This window comes from Protomyctophum bolini (genome assembly GCF_963924005.1).
Source record: "Protomyctophum bolini genome assembly, chromosome: 16".
In the NCBI taxonomy this organism is placed as follows: Eukaryota; Metazoa; Chordata; class Actinopteri; order Myctophiformes; family Myctophidae; genus Protomyctophum; species Protomyctophum bolini.
Window position 1 is genome coordinate 27482137 of NC_137877.1, and position 12733 is coordinate 27494869.

The window sequence follows — 12733 nt, forward strand, 5'->3', positions numbered from 1 at the left end:
CTTAACATTGTGGGTACTTTTTCCACCACTGAGTATAATGTGAAGAGATTGCTCTGAATAGTCATTCTTATTGGGTTCTTCTCAATGGGTTAACGTCTAGCTAGCCGAAATTAAACTGTTCTTGAGAACCGCTGTTTTACAGTACTACTGTATGTGCATCAAGCATCAACACCGACTTTGGATGACTGGTGAAAGATGCCCTTTGTTGCTTCAGCCTCGGGCTGGATAAATGGACGTTTCACTGAGGATATAGCGGGGTTAAGTTCACGGCTTTGACACCTGCTCTCCCAGAAGAACACACCCTTTCTTAATGAGGAGGTCTTTGCCCAGTGCACCTCCTCTCTGCTCCTCAATCAAAAGCCTTATTTTAACGCAGAGAGAGAGAGGCACCGCACCATGTATCTATGGCAACGGACATAACATGTACATGTTCTCTCTCTCTCTCTCTCTCTCTCTCTCTCTCTCTCACACACACATTCAGGCACACGCGCGCACACACACACACACACACACACACACACACACACACACACACACACACACACACACACACACACACACACACACACACACACGCTTTCATCTTTCACAGTGATATCCAAAAGGATTCCGTTGTATCCGTCCCTCCCCATATGCTTTGACTGCATGCTGTAGCAGCTGGCCGTTTTATCCTGTTAAAACAGACTGCTGTGTGTGACTCGTCCGTAGGCACAGTGGAACAACCTGTGACACACTCTGCTAGACATCCAATGGGTGAGCGAGTGTGTGTGTGGGCTTGTGTGCGTATGAGAGAGAGAGACAGGGAGAGAAAGCAGCAGCTTCACGTTTGACACTGGATGCAACTCATATTTTGTTTGTTATTTACACTTTCTCCAACAGCTGATGGCAAGATGCTCCCATACAGCGTGTGTGTGTGTGTGTGTGTGTGTGTGTGTGTGTGTGTGTGTGTGTGTGTCATACGTGTTGTACTTTCTCACAGAACAGACTATGCCTGTTTCTGTAAATACAACATGAGACCACTGACAAGGCTGCATGGTGTCAGCTACAGTATAGTGCACGCACACACACACACACACACACACACACACACACACACACACACACACACACACACACACACACACACACACACACACACACACACACACACACACAGCAGCAGATGCTCCGGTTTCACAGGCTTCATGGAGTTTTATTTATTTAATTTATTTTCTAAAGTCTTCGTTGTGGTGCAGATGTAAGGACATTTTCATTTGTGGGTGACATCTGGCCAAATCACTTGAAATTGTGGCTTATTCTGTGTTTTCCGCAGATAGTTTGTGAATAGTTGTGCATTTCTAACACCAATGTTTCAACGCTTGATTTGAGATCAAATTTCACTGTGATGTCAAAATTCCCTCAGGCTTTTAGTATTTGCCAATGTCAACACAAATTTGTGCAAATAGCTATTTTATAGCTATTTAGCTATTATATAACTTGGGGTACTAGATCCTAGAAGGGCTAAGCTACTTGATAAGCTTCTCTGCGTAGCTAGAAAATGCATTTTGTTCAATTGGATTCACGAAAAACATCCATCAGTGACTCAGTGGTATAGAGAAATATTTAGAGTACTTCCAATGGAAAGGCTCAGTGTCAAATTAAAAGAGAGAGAAAATAACTTTATGAATATATGGCAGCCGCTGATAGATTATTTGCCCAGGGATCTATCTACGGTGATTTATAAAGGAAGTGATTCAGTGGATTGGAGAGCCCCAGCTGTACTATTGCAATTTGTCTTTTGATGCCCATGTGTGTTGTGTTATCCTGTGTACTGTATGTATGTTTGTATATATTTGTATTTATATATATATATATATATATATATATATATTCTTTCCTAATGAATACTGTCTGTATTGTGTACGGTATGTGCTGCTCGCCATTTTATTTTATTGTCTGTTTTATTGTATTGTGCATATAATTTATACCTTTCATGATTTATCTACTGTATGTGAAAACGTAAAAATTCAATAAAAAGTTATTTAAAAAAAAAAAGAATTAAATTAACACTGATATTTATGTCCATCTTTCTGTAATGTTTGTGTAATGTGTGTGTGTGTGTGTGTGTGTGTGTGCGTGCCCACTGCCCACACATGTGATATTGTGCACATGCGTCCTTGCAAAGCCTAACAAGGCAGAGCAAGGCCCAACAAGATTCATCGATTGTTGACTTCTCTCCACTTATGCTCTGATCAAAACTTTTGAGCCTGACAAGAAATTTGACAGTATTGAAACATCAAGAGTGGGCTTCCAGTCTGCAACATCAGCAGAGGTACAAAGGAAGAGGGAGGCAGAGACATGGAAAATGGAACGATGTCAAGAAACAAGCCCCGCGTCTGTGCCTGATGAAAAGAGGATTCTCTGATCAGTGTCAGCATTCTAGTTCCTGCCACGGAGCTGTTAGCCTATATTCAACCAGCTTCCAAGGCTCAACTCATGAACCACCAAAGCGGAAAAAGGGGGCCCTCCAAAATAAAAGAGACAAGACTGGCTCAGATGCAATTTCTCATATTTTATTGAGAACGCTTTCGGCAACAGCCTTCCTCAGAGCAGATTAACAAAGGCTCGTTTGGCAGACGGAGGGCGGCCCACAGCAGTAGGGTTATTATCGTTCACGAAAACTAACATACTACTAAAAACATAGTTTTAGTGAAAATAGCCTTTCTACAAAATAAAAACTGAACATGAAGTCAAAATAACCTTGCACAGCTGCATCACTCACCTTCCGTGTGAGAGTAACCCTCTGCGGTGACCTTCCATTGGATGAGCACCCCGAGGAGGGCGAGCACAGGCCACACCCCCAGGATGACCCAGGTGAACCAACACAACGGCCTCTTTTGCGCCACCTAGGAGAAATGAGTTACAATGACGTTTTATTTTATATTTTAGTTTTTTATTAAATTCTAATGAGTATGTTAAAGGTTATTGTAAACACCAAACACATGCATGCTTTCTCAACTTTGCATTGATTTGAATGTTGAAATTAATCTGAATCTGAAATTGATTGATTGATTGATTGATTGATTGAATACTATATATGTCAAACATTTTGGTACGTACGTTCAGCAGAAAACCACCTTCCTGTTCACCAACTCATACCTTGCTTAGATAAATACCTTGAAGGGGTTTATTTTACAATAACAGCTGCCATACTACAGTATAGCATATTGGGTGTGTTCAGATATAGGCACACTGAGGTCACTGCCAATACAAACTAATAGGTGAGTGCACATGCAGTGCACTCCCGGTGCGCATTTCCGAATGCACACCTTTTTATCACATGCAAAATCAATCATTTGACCAAAACAGAACATTCAACGTCAGCTAAGCACCACTGAGAAGTTAGTAGTAATTAACTCAGTCACTTAAGGGCTTGATGTACTTAGTGTAATGGATCCACAGGTAATACTTTTATTGTTTAGTATATATTCACAGTGTTGTGAGGCATTGAACAGGAAGTCTATTCATTTGAAGACATTGTGCCAACAACTGATCGCAGCTGATGAGAATCAGATGATTGGGACCAGCAGCTGTGGCACTAGGGTTAAAAACAAGGAAATGCTGCCTCAGTAGAGAGAAGGCTTGAAACAGACAGCACACAAATGGTGTGGCTAAAGTTTGTTGGTTGTGGATGGCTAGGGAAAGGAAGGCCACAGGAACGGTCAAATGCCAACTAACCATGGAACAAACAGATGCCACACACACAGAAGTTAGCACCTAGCTGGAAACGGAAAAAAGGTATTTAACTGATTTGCTTGCACTGTTATTGTTGCAAAATATAATATTGTATGCAGAAGGCTGTTTATGTATTGTGTAATATACTTTAGTGATGTATGGAAAATGTATATGTACCTGAGATTTGAAATGTTTAATGGATTATTGTAGTGAAATTATGACTATTATTGTATTTTGATTTCTGTCCCAGTTCTACGTTGAATTTCGAATAAAGTGGCAATGAAACTCATCAGTCAGACTTCATCCTTAAAAGGCCAGCTGGGTCCGCTACACTTAGTTGCACGCAATCTTGTGAATGTACCAAAAATAGCAGATCTATAAGTACACACCGCATTGCACGGCTGCACATTGTGAGCTAGAAGAGCTACTATCTGCGGTGCACAACTACAGTGTGTGTAAATCAAGCTTTAGTCTCTCACACTGCATAGTTCCTTGCCTTTTGTACACAATAATTCACTGATGAGAACAGTTCAATAAAGTAGTCAATCTAATTAACACTCACTTTCTCCCAATGCCACTACCCCTCAACGCACGCACACACGCAGACACACACACACACACACACACACACACACACACACACACACACACACACACTCAATCTAACTTGAGTCGTATAGTGCACAGAGCGTAACAACTCAATAAAGAGATACGTGCTGTAAAGGTAATTGAGTTTGGGTCGAAAGAATACCCACACATACAGACGAAGGGTTCTGTATTTTCACACACAAGTACATGCGCACGTACCCATGTACGCACGTCGCACACACACACTTACTTTGAGCCTCTCGTAAACGTAGTGGACCAAGGCGAACAGCTCAATGAAATAGTCCACGGTGACAGTGATGATGGCTGAGCCGAAGGTGGCCGTGGACAGGGTGACAAAGAGGCGTTGCCACTGGAGGGTGAGGACAGCGAATAGCGTGCCGGAACCCAGCAGAATGCCCAGCGGAACCCACACCGTCTTGGGATGGTAGAACTCCTCCATCACCTTGGAGAAAGAGGAGAGGAGAGGGAGAGAAAGAGAGAGAAATATTGTTAATTTGGGATTCAACATGTATTCACTTTTTTGTCACTAAAGTATGTGAGCGAGTGAGGTAGAAAGGGAGAAGGAGGTGGGGAAAGTAGAATATGGTACAAAGAAAAAAGAGCCTTTTTTTCTTGACATTCATTTGATAATGCAAGCAGATGACTCAATGTGTCATTTGCATGTAGCATTGATATAAACAATGTGTTGCCTTTAAGGCAAATATGTTTCTTGAAATAATTATATGCAACATGTTTATTTCTGTTTTCAGTACAAAAGTTTGTGAGTACTTTATTGTGAAGGTGTGCACCAGTGCTTTTATTTTTGAAGACTTTGTATTTAATGGGAGTCACTTCCTGTTAGTGCCATTTTGCATGCAGCAGTGCACAGAGAAGGCAGACCTGGTCAGAGCTTGAGCGAGGGAGACCTGAAACACATCTTACCCACTGGAAGCAATTTTGACGCAATGTCGTAAGTTGTTCTGTTGAGTTCAGTTGTTCTAACTTTCTGTGACGCTTTTTGTGACATTTTTGTGAATGTTTATTTGGAAAGTTGGTTCTTCAATGTTTGCTGCTGTCTGCAGAGCATACACCGACACCAACTTTTGTCAACAGGGGCGTCAATATAGCTGAGGGGTGGAGCCTATAGCTGGGGGGTGGAGCCGGGGAAAGTTCAGAGTTCTCCCAACCGGAATAAACAGTGGAGTGTTGGGTTTTCAAACACAGATGCTTTAAATACTGATGTTGTACTTTTACTCCACTACATTTATTTGAAAACTTTAGTTATACTATAGTTACTTTGTAGATTTTGATTATAATTGTTGATTATTACTAAACATACATTAACCACTTCAACGCTGTATACATTTCGGCCATTTGAAAATAGCAGATCTATGAGTACTTTTGAGCACAATGAGTAATCTTTATGTCAATGTCTTTATATACTCACAATCAGCGAAGACACTCCGAGCAGCAGCCCCAGCAGCAGTCCGACCATGAACAGGCCCACGCTACGGACCAGCATGGTGACCAGACCACACAGGGTGCCGATGCCCAGGCCGATGCCCACGGACGCCTCCACGCTCAGCTGCGTGTCCATCACCCTCTCCTTGTAGCACAGCATGAAGATGACCACCGAGCCGAACATCAGGCCCGTCAGGAACATCACCGCCTTGAAGCATCGGTATCCTGGAGCCCGGCGGAGGAGATGAAAACACACACAGTCAGTCACACACACACACACACACACACACACACACACACACACACACACACACACACACACACGTTAAGTGCCTTTAACATACAGCAATGATCTCCATATTTCTACTTTTAGTTTTTTACATAATGTTTTTTGACAAAGTCATTTTGCAGATCTATGGAGACGGACAGGTGTGTTGGAGAAATTAACTTTCTACAGGCACAAATTATTCTTAAATGGGGGACTGCGGTGGCCAAATACATATTAATTTGTGGGTCCTTGACAATGAAAAGGTTTGAGAAGCATGGCTTTTACAGTAGGCCTATATCCAACCAGCTTCCACTGAGCTGTTAGCCTACATCCAACCAGCTTCCACTGAGCTGTTAGCCTACATCCAACCAGCTTCCACTGAGCTGTTAGCCTACATCCAACCAGCTTCCACTGAGCTGTTAGCCTACATCCAACCAGCTTCCACTGAGCTGTTAGCCTACATCCAACCAGCTTCCACTGAGCTGTTAGCCTACATCCAACCAGCTTCCACTGAGCTGTTAGCCTACATCCAACCAGCTTCCACTGAGCTGTTAGCCTACATCCAACCAGCTTCCACTGAGCTGTTAGCCTACATCCAACCAGCTTCCACTGAGCTGTTAGCCTACATCCAACCAGCTTCCACTGAGCTGTTAGCCTACATCCAACCAGCTTCCACTGAGCTGTTAGCCTACATCCAACCAGCTTCCACTGAGCTGTTAGCCTACATCCAACCAGCTTCCACTGAGCTTGTTTGGCAGAATGAGGACATTTTGGGAACAACAGTCACAGCAGCATCACTCACCCTCTGTGTGAGAGTATAGTGCTCCTCTCTAACACATGCTCAACGGAATGGAAAGGAAGTCAAATGAAAACCAATTGATTAAAATGAACTACTAACCCCAAATCAAAAAAAATCTTGAACCATGGCAATCAGAAACAGAGAGGCTTATAATACAGATAGACAGGCCACACAAACAGTGAGATGAGTCTGATATAATCACCGTGCAGCGAAGCAACTTTATGAATCATTCCATTTCATTTCAAATATTATGCCACGCGCACGGGAGCAATCCGTGCACGCATGCGCATGCTTATGCACGCACACACACACACACACACACACACACACACACACACACACACACACACACACACACACACACACACACACACAGTACACAATGATTTGTATTGGAGCTGAGATACCATCAGCTTTCACTCCCCCCCCCCCCCCCCCTTCCCCTTTCTCCTGCACACATTGACACTGGGTATTGATTATGGGTAATATGGGCAGAGATCAAATGTGGCTTAACAAAGGAACTCGGTTAAGCCTGTCTAAACCCATCGATAGCACGCTGCCTAATGTTACTGCATGGCACAGCCAACGAAAACCCACTTAGTATGCCTACTGAGAGGATAAGAAACAGAAACCTATGGACTATACTGTGTGTAAATCGCTCTACAGTTTGTTTCGCAGTTATCGCTGCTGTCTGTCTGTCTGTCTGTCTGTCTGTCTGTCTGTCTGTCTGTCTGTCTGTCTGTCTGTCTGTCTGTCTGTCTCTCTGTCTTTCTCTCTGTCTGTTTCTCTATCTATCTCTCTCTCTCTCTCTCTCTCTCTCTCTCTCTCTCTCTCTGTATCTATACTGTATGTCTCTCTAGAGGGCTCAACATCAGACCGTTATCTTTGTGTAATCAGGCGTTGCACAGCTGTGCCCTGCAATACCCAGTCCTCTTCCTCAACCTCTTCCTGTCATCCATCCTTCCACGACCGATCTCACGCCAATTCTGTAAATCCTTTCAGGCCTCCTTCATTTCCAATCTTCCGAGTTGGTCTGTCCCTGGTCTGTTCTGCACCTCCCTTCAGTAGTCCTCCTCTAGCCTGTTCTTCTTGTGCAGCCAAAAAGAAAAGCTTTAGTCGGAGAGTTTCCATGTGTTTTGTTTATTTTGGATTTGCTGCAGGAGGCGGTTGAATTGTTTTCAATGGAACATTTCAAAATTGTATACTGTAATCGTTTTTTTTATGTTTTTTAATTGCTTCTCATTGGATCTATCAATGGTTGGAATGAAATTTTTTACCTGTCTTTTTCCCTTGCACGTCGTACGTGTTCTTCGCTTAGTCACCATCCTTGCGCACCTCACTGTATTTATTCCACCCCTATCCTTATTCTCCCAGTAGCCCCAGCCCTCTTCCATCCCTCTCTTATCCCCCCCATTCTCCCAGTCCAGCCACTGCGTATATATATGCCCTCACCCCTCGCCATTGTCCATAATCCCTTGCCTCTCTTCCAACCCCTTGCTATTTTGCTAATTCCCGATCCACTCATCTGCTCCATCCTTATCCTTATCCCTTCTTTCATTGCTTATTACTTTCCTCGTCGTTCCTCCAGGCCCTGTTCCTCGTTTCCCCTGTCTCCCCTTCCTCTACTGCTATACACAAGCTCCCTCACCTCCCAACCCAGCAGCGACCCATCCTAGTTCCTACACAAATCAAATACTGTAGCTCTGGTCGTATTACAGTTTATGTAAATAACAGCTGCTAAGCAGGACATTTTAGATGCTGAGAGCAAGCTAAAACACACTCTGTTTTACAGGTTGACAGACTCAAGCACCAGAGTGGAAAACCATAACTCTTTGTCAAATCACAAAAGCAAACGTGACTTTGAATTGTCCACAGATCACAAAGTAGTATATGTTCCACTTCCTGCCCACAGCAATTTAATTGGTCACATAGATTTGACATGTCTCACATCTCTCACGCAATATGCAATATCCCTGCAGAGCACAAACTGACAGAGAGAATGAGAGAACACCAGAGAACAAATTAAGACAGAGAGAGATGGAGGGAGAGAGAGAGAGAGAGAGGCAGAGAGAAACAGGAACTATTATTGTGATGATGTTTAAACTCAAATGATTCCACTTTTTTGATGTGCAGTGACATGATTGGTTTTTGCTCTGCTGCTGCGTTTTTTAAGGCGCTCGTCTGTTTTTGTTGTTTTCTCATTAAATACATGGCAGTAAATTGGCAGTGAAATATCAGCTCGAAGCAGTTTGCTCTTCACAGCTCGTATTAACCCTGTGGGACCAGCTGTGCACAAGTCCAAACCTCCAAACATGGCTGACTCGTAACATTTGACACCAGCTTTGTATGGCTTGACTTACTCATTACTAAACTACAAGTGGCTGCATAAATATTAATTTGCAACAACAGAATACCAACTGCCGGTGAATAAACCCCACTCCCCAACCACCACCACCACCAGGGCAGCCCTGAGGTAGGTGTTAACGGAATTGTACTCATTAGCAGAACAGCATGCTATCACACATGCGATTTCGTTATTCTAGTGGTTGTCTCCTCCAGGCCGAAGGCATGGCCGAGACTATATTTTGCACCCTGCCCAGTAGGGTAGCAGTGACTGTAGCAGTGTCAGCCCATCCGTCCGCCCGCCCGTCCGTCTGTCCGTCCATGTGCGTGTGTCCGTGTGAACAACTAATCTCCGGCACAATTGGCAATTTGGCATGATGGCAGTGAATGTGCACACACACTCCCTGGATGCCCCACATTTTTACATGAGCCTTTGCACGCACATTCGCACTATCTTGAGGAACAAATGCCACCCTTTTCACATTATACGGTATTGCTCCTAAAAATGTTGTCTAAACATATCACGCAAATCGGCATACATTATCTCTATAGTCAAGTGATCAAGATGGATCCGTCTGATTTTTCATATCCCATCCTGATTGGCGAATTCCAAACATTGCTGGCCCACAATAACCTATACCTGACCTGGTGGAGACCTAATGCTCCGAGGAGCACATTTTCTAGTTTGGTGGATATAAAGTGGATATAAAAATGTATCAGCTGTAACTTTACAATTCAGAGTGTTGCACCCATAGTGATTACTTTAATTATGTATTGATTAGTCGTAAAGTAATGACTTTATGTATAAAGTCATTAAGATCATAACTACTCATGGTAGTTATTACTTTCTAAGCTTTTAGTAAGTCACTTGTGTATATCCTTACTTACGGTACATACAATAAAAAATGGACCTGTCAGGTTCTCTCACTGGTAAATTAAGTGGTAAATTAATACTAGTTATATATACTGTAGTTTACTATATGCATCTAGTGCAACCAGGTCCAGAGTCTCCAGACGCAACAGGAGAATATTTCCTCACCCCAGACGAGTCTTTGTCTCTATGTGCCTCATTCCCCCAAACCCTGCCGGCTGCAGTCATTAAGTGGAAAGTGTGTTAGAACTTTCTGTGTCTCGCTCACTGAAGTAACAGCAATAGATTGGATGTGTGTCTTTCTTTCTCTTTTTCTTCTTGCAAGACAGTCCGCTTCACTCAGTAGCCTATTTCTTTAGACATTCGAAATGATGAAACAGATTCAGTGTTGGGGAGTTGTTACAGAGGGCTGATGTGTCCTTGAGCAAGACTCTGAACCCCTAATTGCTCCCGATGTGCAGGTTGGTGCCTTGCATGGTTTCCTCCGGCATCGGTGTGTGAATGTGTGTGTGAATGTAAAGCACAATCTATGCGCCTTGAATAAAGGCACTATATAAATGCACCATTTACCATTTATCAAAAGGGGAACGCTGCTGAATTTAGGTGATTTGTTTTCTTCCCAACACCTAATCGCACTAATGCATAGCCCTACGATGAAAAATGAAGTGAGAAGGATGGAACGATCGAATGACAGCTCTCAGGACGTCTTTCTGGCGATATGGGGAAATTTACTGACTCATAAAACAGTATCAGTAGTATGTCTAAAAAGGATTTGGTGGCGGAACAAAAAACAAACATCTCATGACAAAACGGCAAGATCAGCTCCAAAGTGCCAAATAAATCCCTTTCTTTTTCTCTCAATCTCAACAAGTGATAAGCGAAATGAAATGAGATGATGATAGCCTTTGATAGGAGAGGACTAAACTTTATTCATCTATGGATCTATAACTGTCTGTGTGCCAATTACTAGTGGGTTCCCAAGTAAAAAGTATACTTACAGTATACAGACTTATACACTGTTTGGGGACTAAGAGACTAATTTGTTACTGGAGTCGTGTTGAGTTAAGAAGCGCGACAATACACATCCCCTGTCGTCTCTGTAAATTGCATCCATTCATTTTCACTTCACATTCACAGTACAACTTTGCAATTTACACAGATACCTAATGCCTCTGGAAGATGCGTTTCTGTGCATAACGTATCTTTGACACAGTTCGATGACTATTGTGTACTTGTCAACAGCATTGGTTAAATGATGCGTTACAATGCGTATTTGAAAGAAAAAAAGCTACACCGGTTGCAGATCAAGGCAGTGTTCAATGGGATGCATTGTGAGCTTATAGATCTATTTTCAGATCAACTTAGCAGTATACAGAGGTTTCCTTGTGGAAGTTGGACATTAACAAATGTCTTCTAAATCCTGACTGTTTTCTGAAAAACCTGTTTCTATATCAGTGGTGCTCAACCTTTTTCATGTCAAGGTCCCCCAAATGATATGTATTCGGCCGCAGAAATGTTGTTAGAAATGTTCTCTGTGAAAGAATATACTGTATTCAAAGAAGATCAAAAAGCAGATCTACAAGCTCCTAGAGTGTGCAGTAGCCTACTTAATGGTGCCGCTCTACAATCGGCTATTTTTCAACAGCTAAAGTTTCAAATAATGGTTAAAGTGCTTAAAAGCTAAGGTGACACAGATCCGTTCCAGGTCTTATAATGGGTTACATTCTCACGATGTTGCAAACCGCAGATGCACCGCACCGTGGACTCACCGAAGAAGCAGTAGATGACCCCAAAGAGGCAGCACATGGAACAGACCACGGACGGGACGATCTCATAGCGCCGCTCAATCTCCTGGTCACACCTCAGCCCCCCCTCGGCCCCGCCCAGCAGGCCTGGGGGCGGGCCAAACTTGAACGGCAACAGCTGAGCGGTTGACGTCATGGTGACCGATGTGGAGGGGGAGGGGTGGGGGAGGGGGGGGGGGTTGAGAAGGGGTACGGACGAGTAGGTGAGATGGGTCGGTTGGCTCAGAGTGACTTGTCCATTGAGAGGTGTCCACCTGAGAAAGAGAGGGATGGCGATAAAGAAGGTGGAGGGGAGAGGGGAGTAATGGAGAAAGAGAAAACAAAACGAGTTATTGATTGTTTGCTCTATAGTACTCAGCTATAATTGCCGACGGTGCATTTAGCGAGGACTGTAATAATGGCATACATCACAACACAACCACTCTCATCACATAAAGTAGCTGCCATTACTGCATATTAGAAGATGTCGGAAAAGAAAATGTGCAAAATGACCTCTCTTATCCACTGTGTATGTAAAAGGCTTACATTGTTTGCCACCGGCTTGACAGTGCATGTCCAGTGGCGTTAAATGGCAATAGGGAGTAGCAGTGTGTTATTTTTTTTGTTCCACTGACATTTTTTTACAAACATATTTATATCAATTGTTTTAAGCCTAGAATCAAGCCATCCAGGATCCTGGTAATTCATGACTTAAAACCTTTGATTCTGTGAAAATAATTATAATTTAATATTTTATTATAATGATATACGGTTGTAATTATTATTACCGGTATTAGTATTTTCCACAGAATCAATGGTTTTATAGGCATGATTCTCCAGGAGGCGATTTTTTTTTTGTCATATATGTTTTTTTCATGTTTAAAAAAAGAATAACACCATGGCTA

The 12733-nt window shown here is 42.9% G+C and overlaps 1 protein-coding gene across 1 annotated transcript in view; it reads right to left on the minus strand.

The window, feature by feature from the left end:
• tmem198aa (transmembrane protein 198aa) overlaps window positions 1–11985 on the minus strand; it is a gene marked incomplete at both ends in the record, with an annotated part of 18186 nt that extends 6201 nt beyond the window's left edge. Inside the window, 4 exons of the mRNA XM_080785788.1 lie at window positions 2762–2885; window positions 4547–4765; window positions 5750–5988; window positions 11814–11985. Coding sequence (XP_080641914.1) covers window positions 2762–2885; window positions 4547–4765; window positions 5750–5988; window positions 11814–11985 — 754 coding nt within the window. The remainder of the gene's footprint in view (window positions 1–2761; window positions 2886–4546; window positions 4766–5749; window positions 5989–11813) is intronic.
• Window positions 11986–12733: the final 748 nt, after the last annotated feature.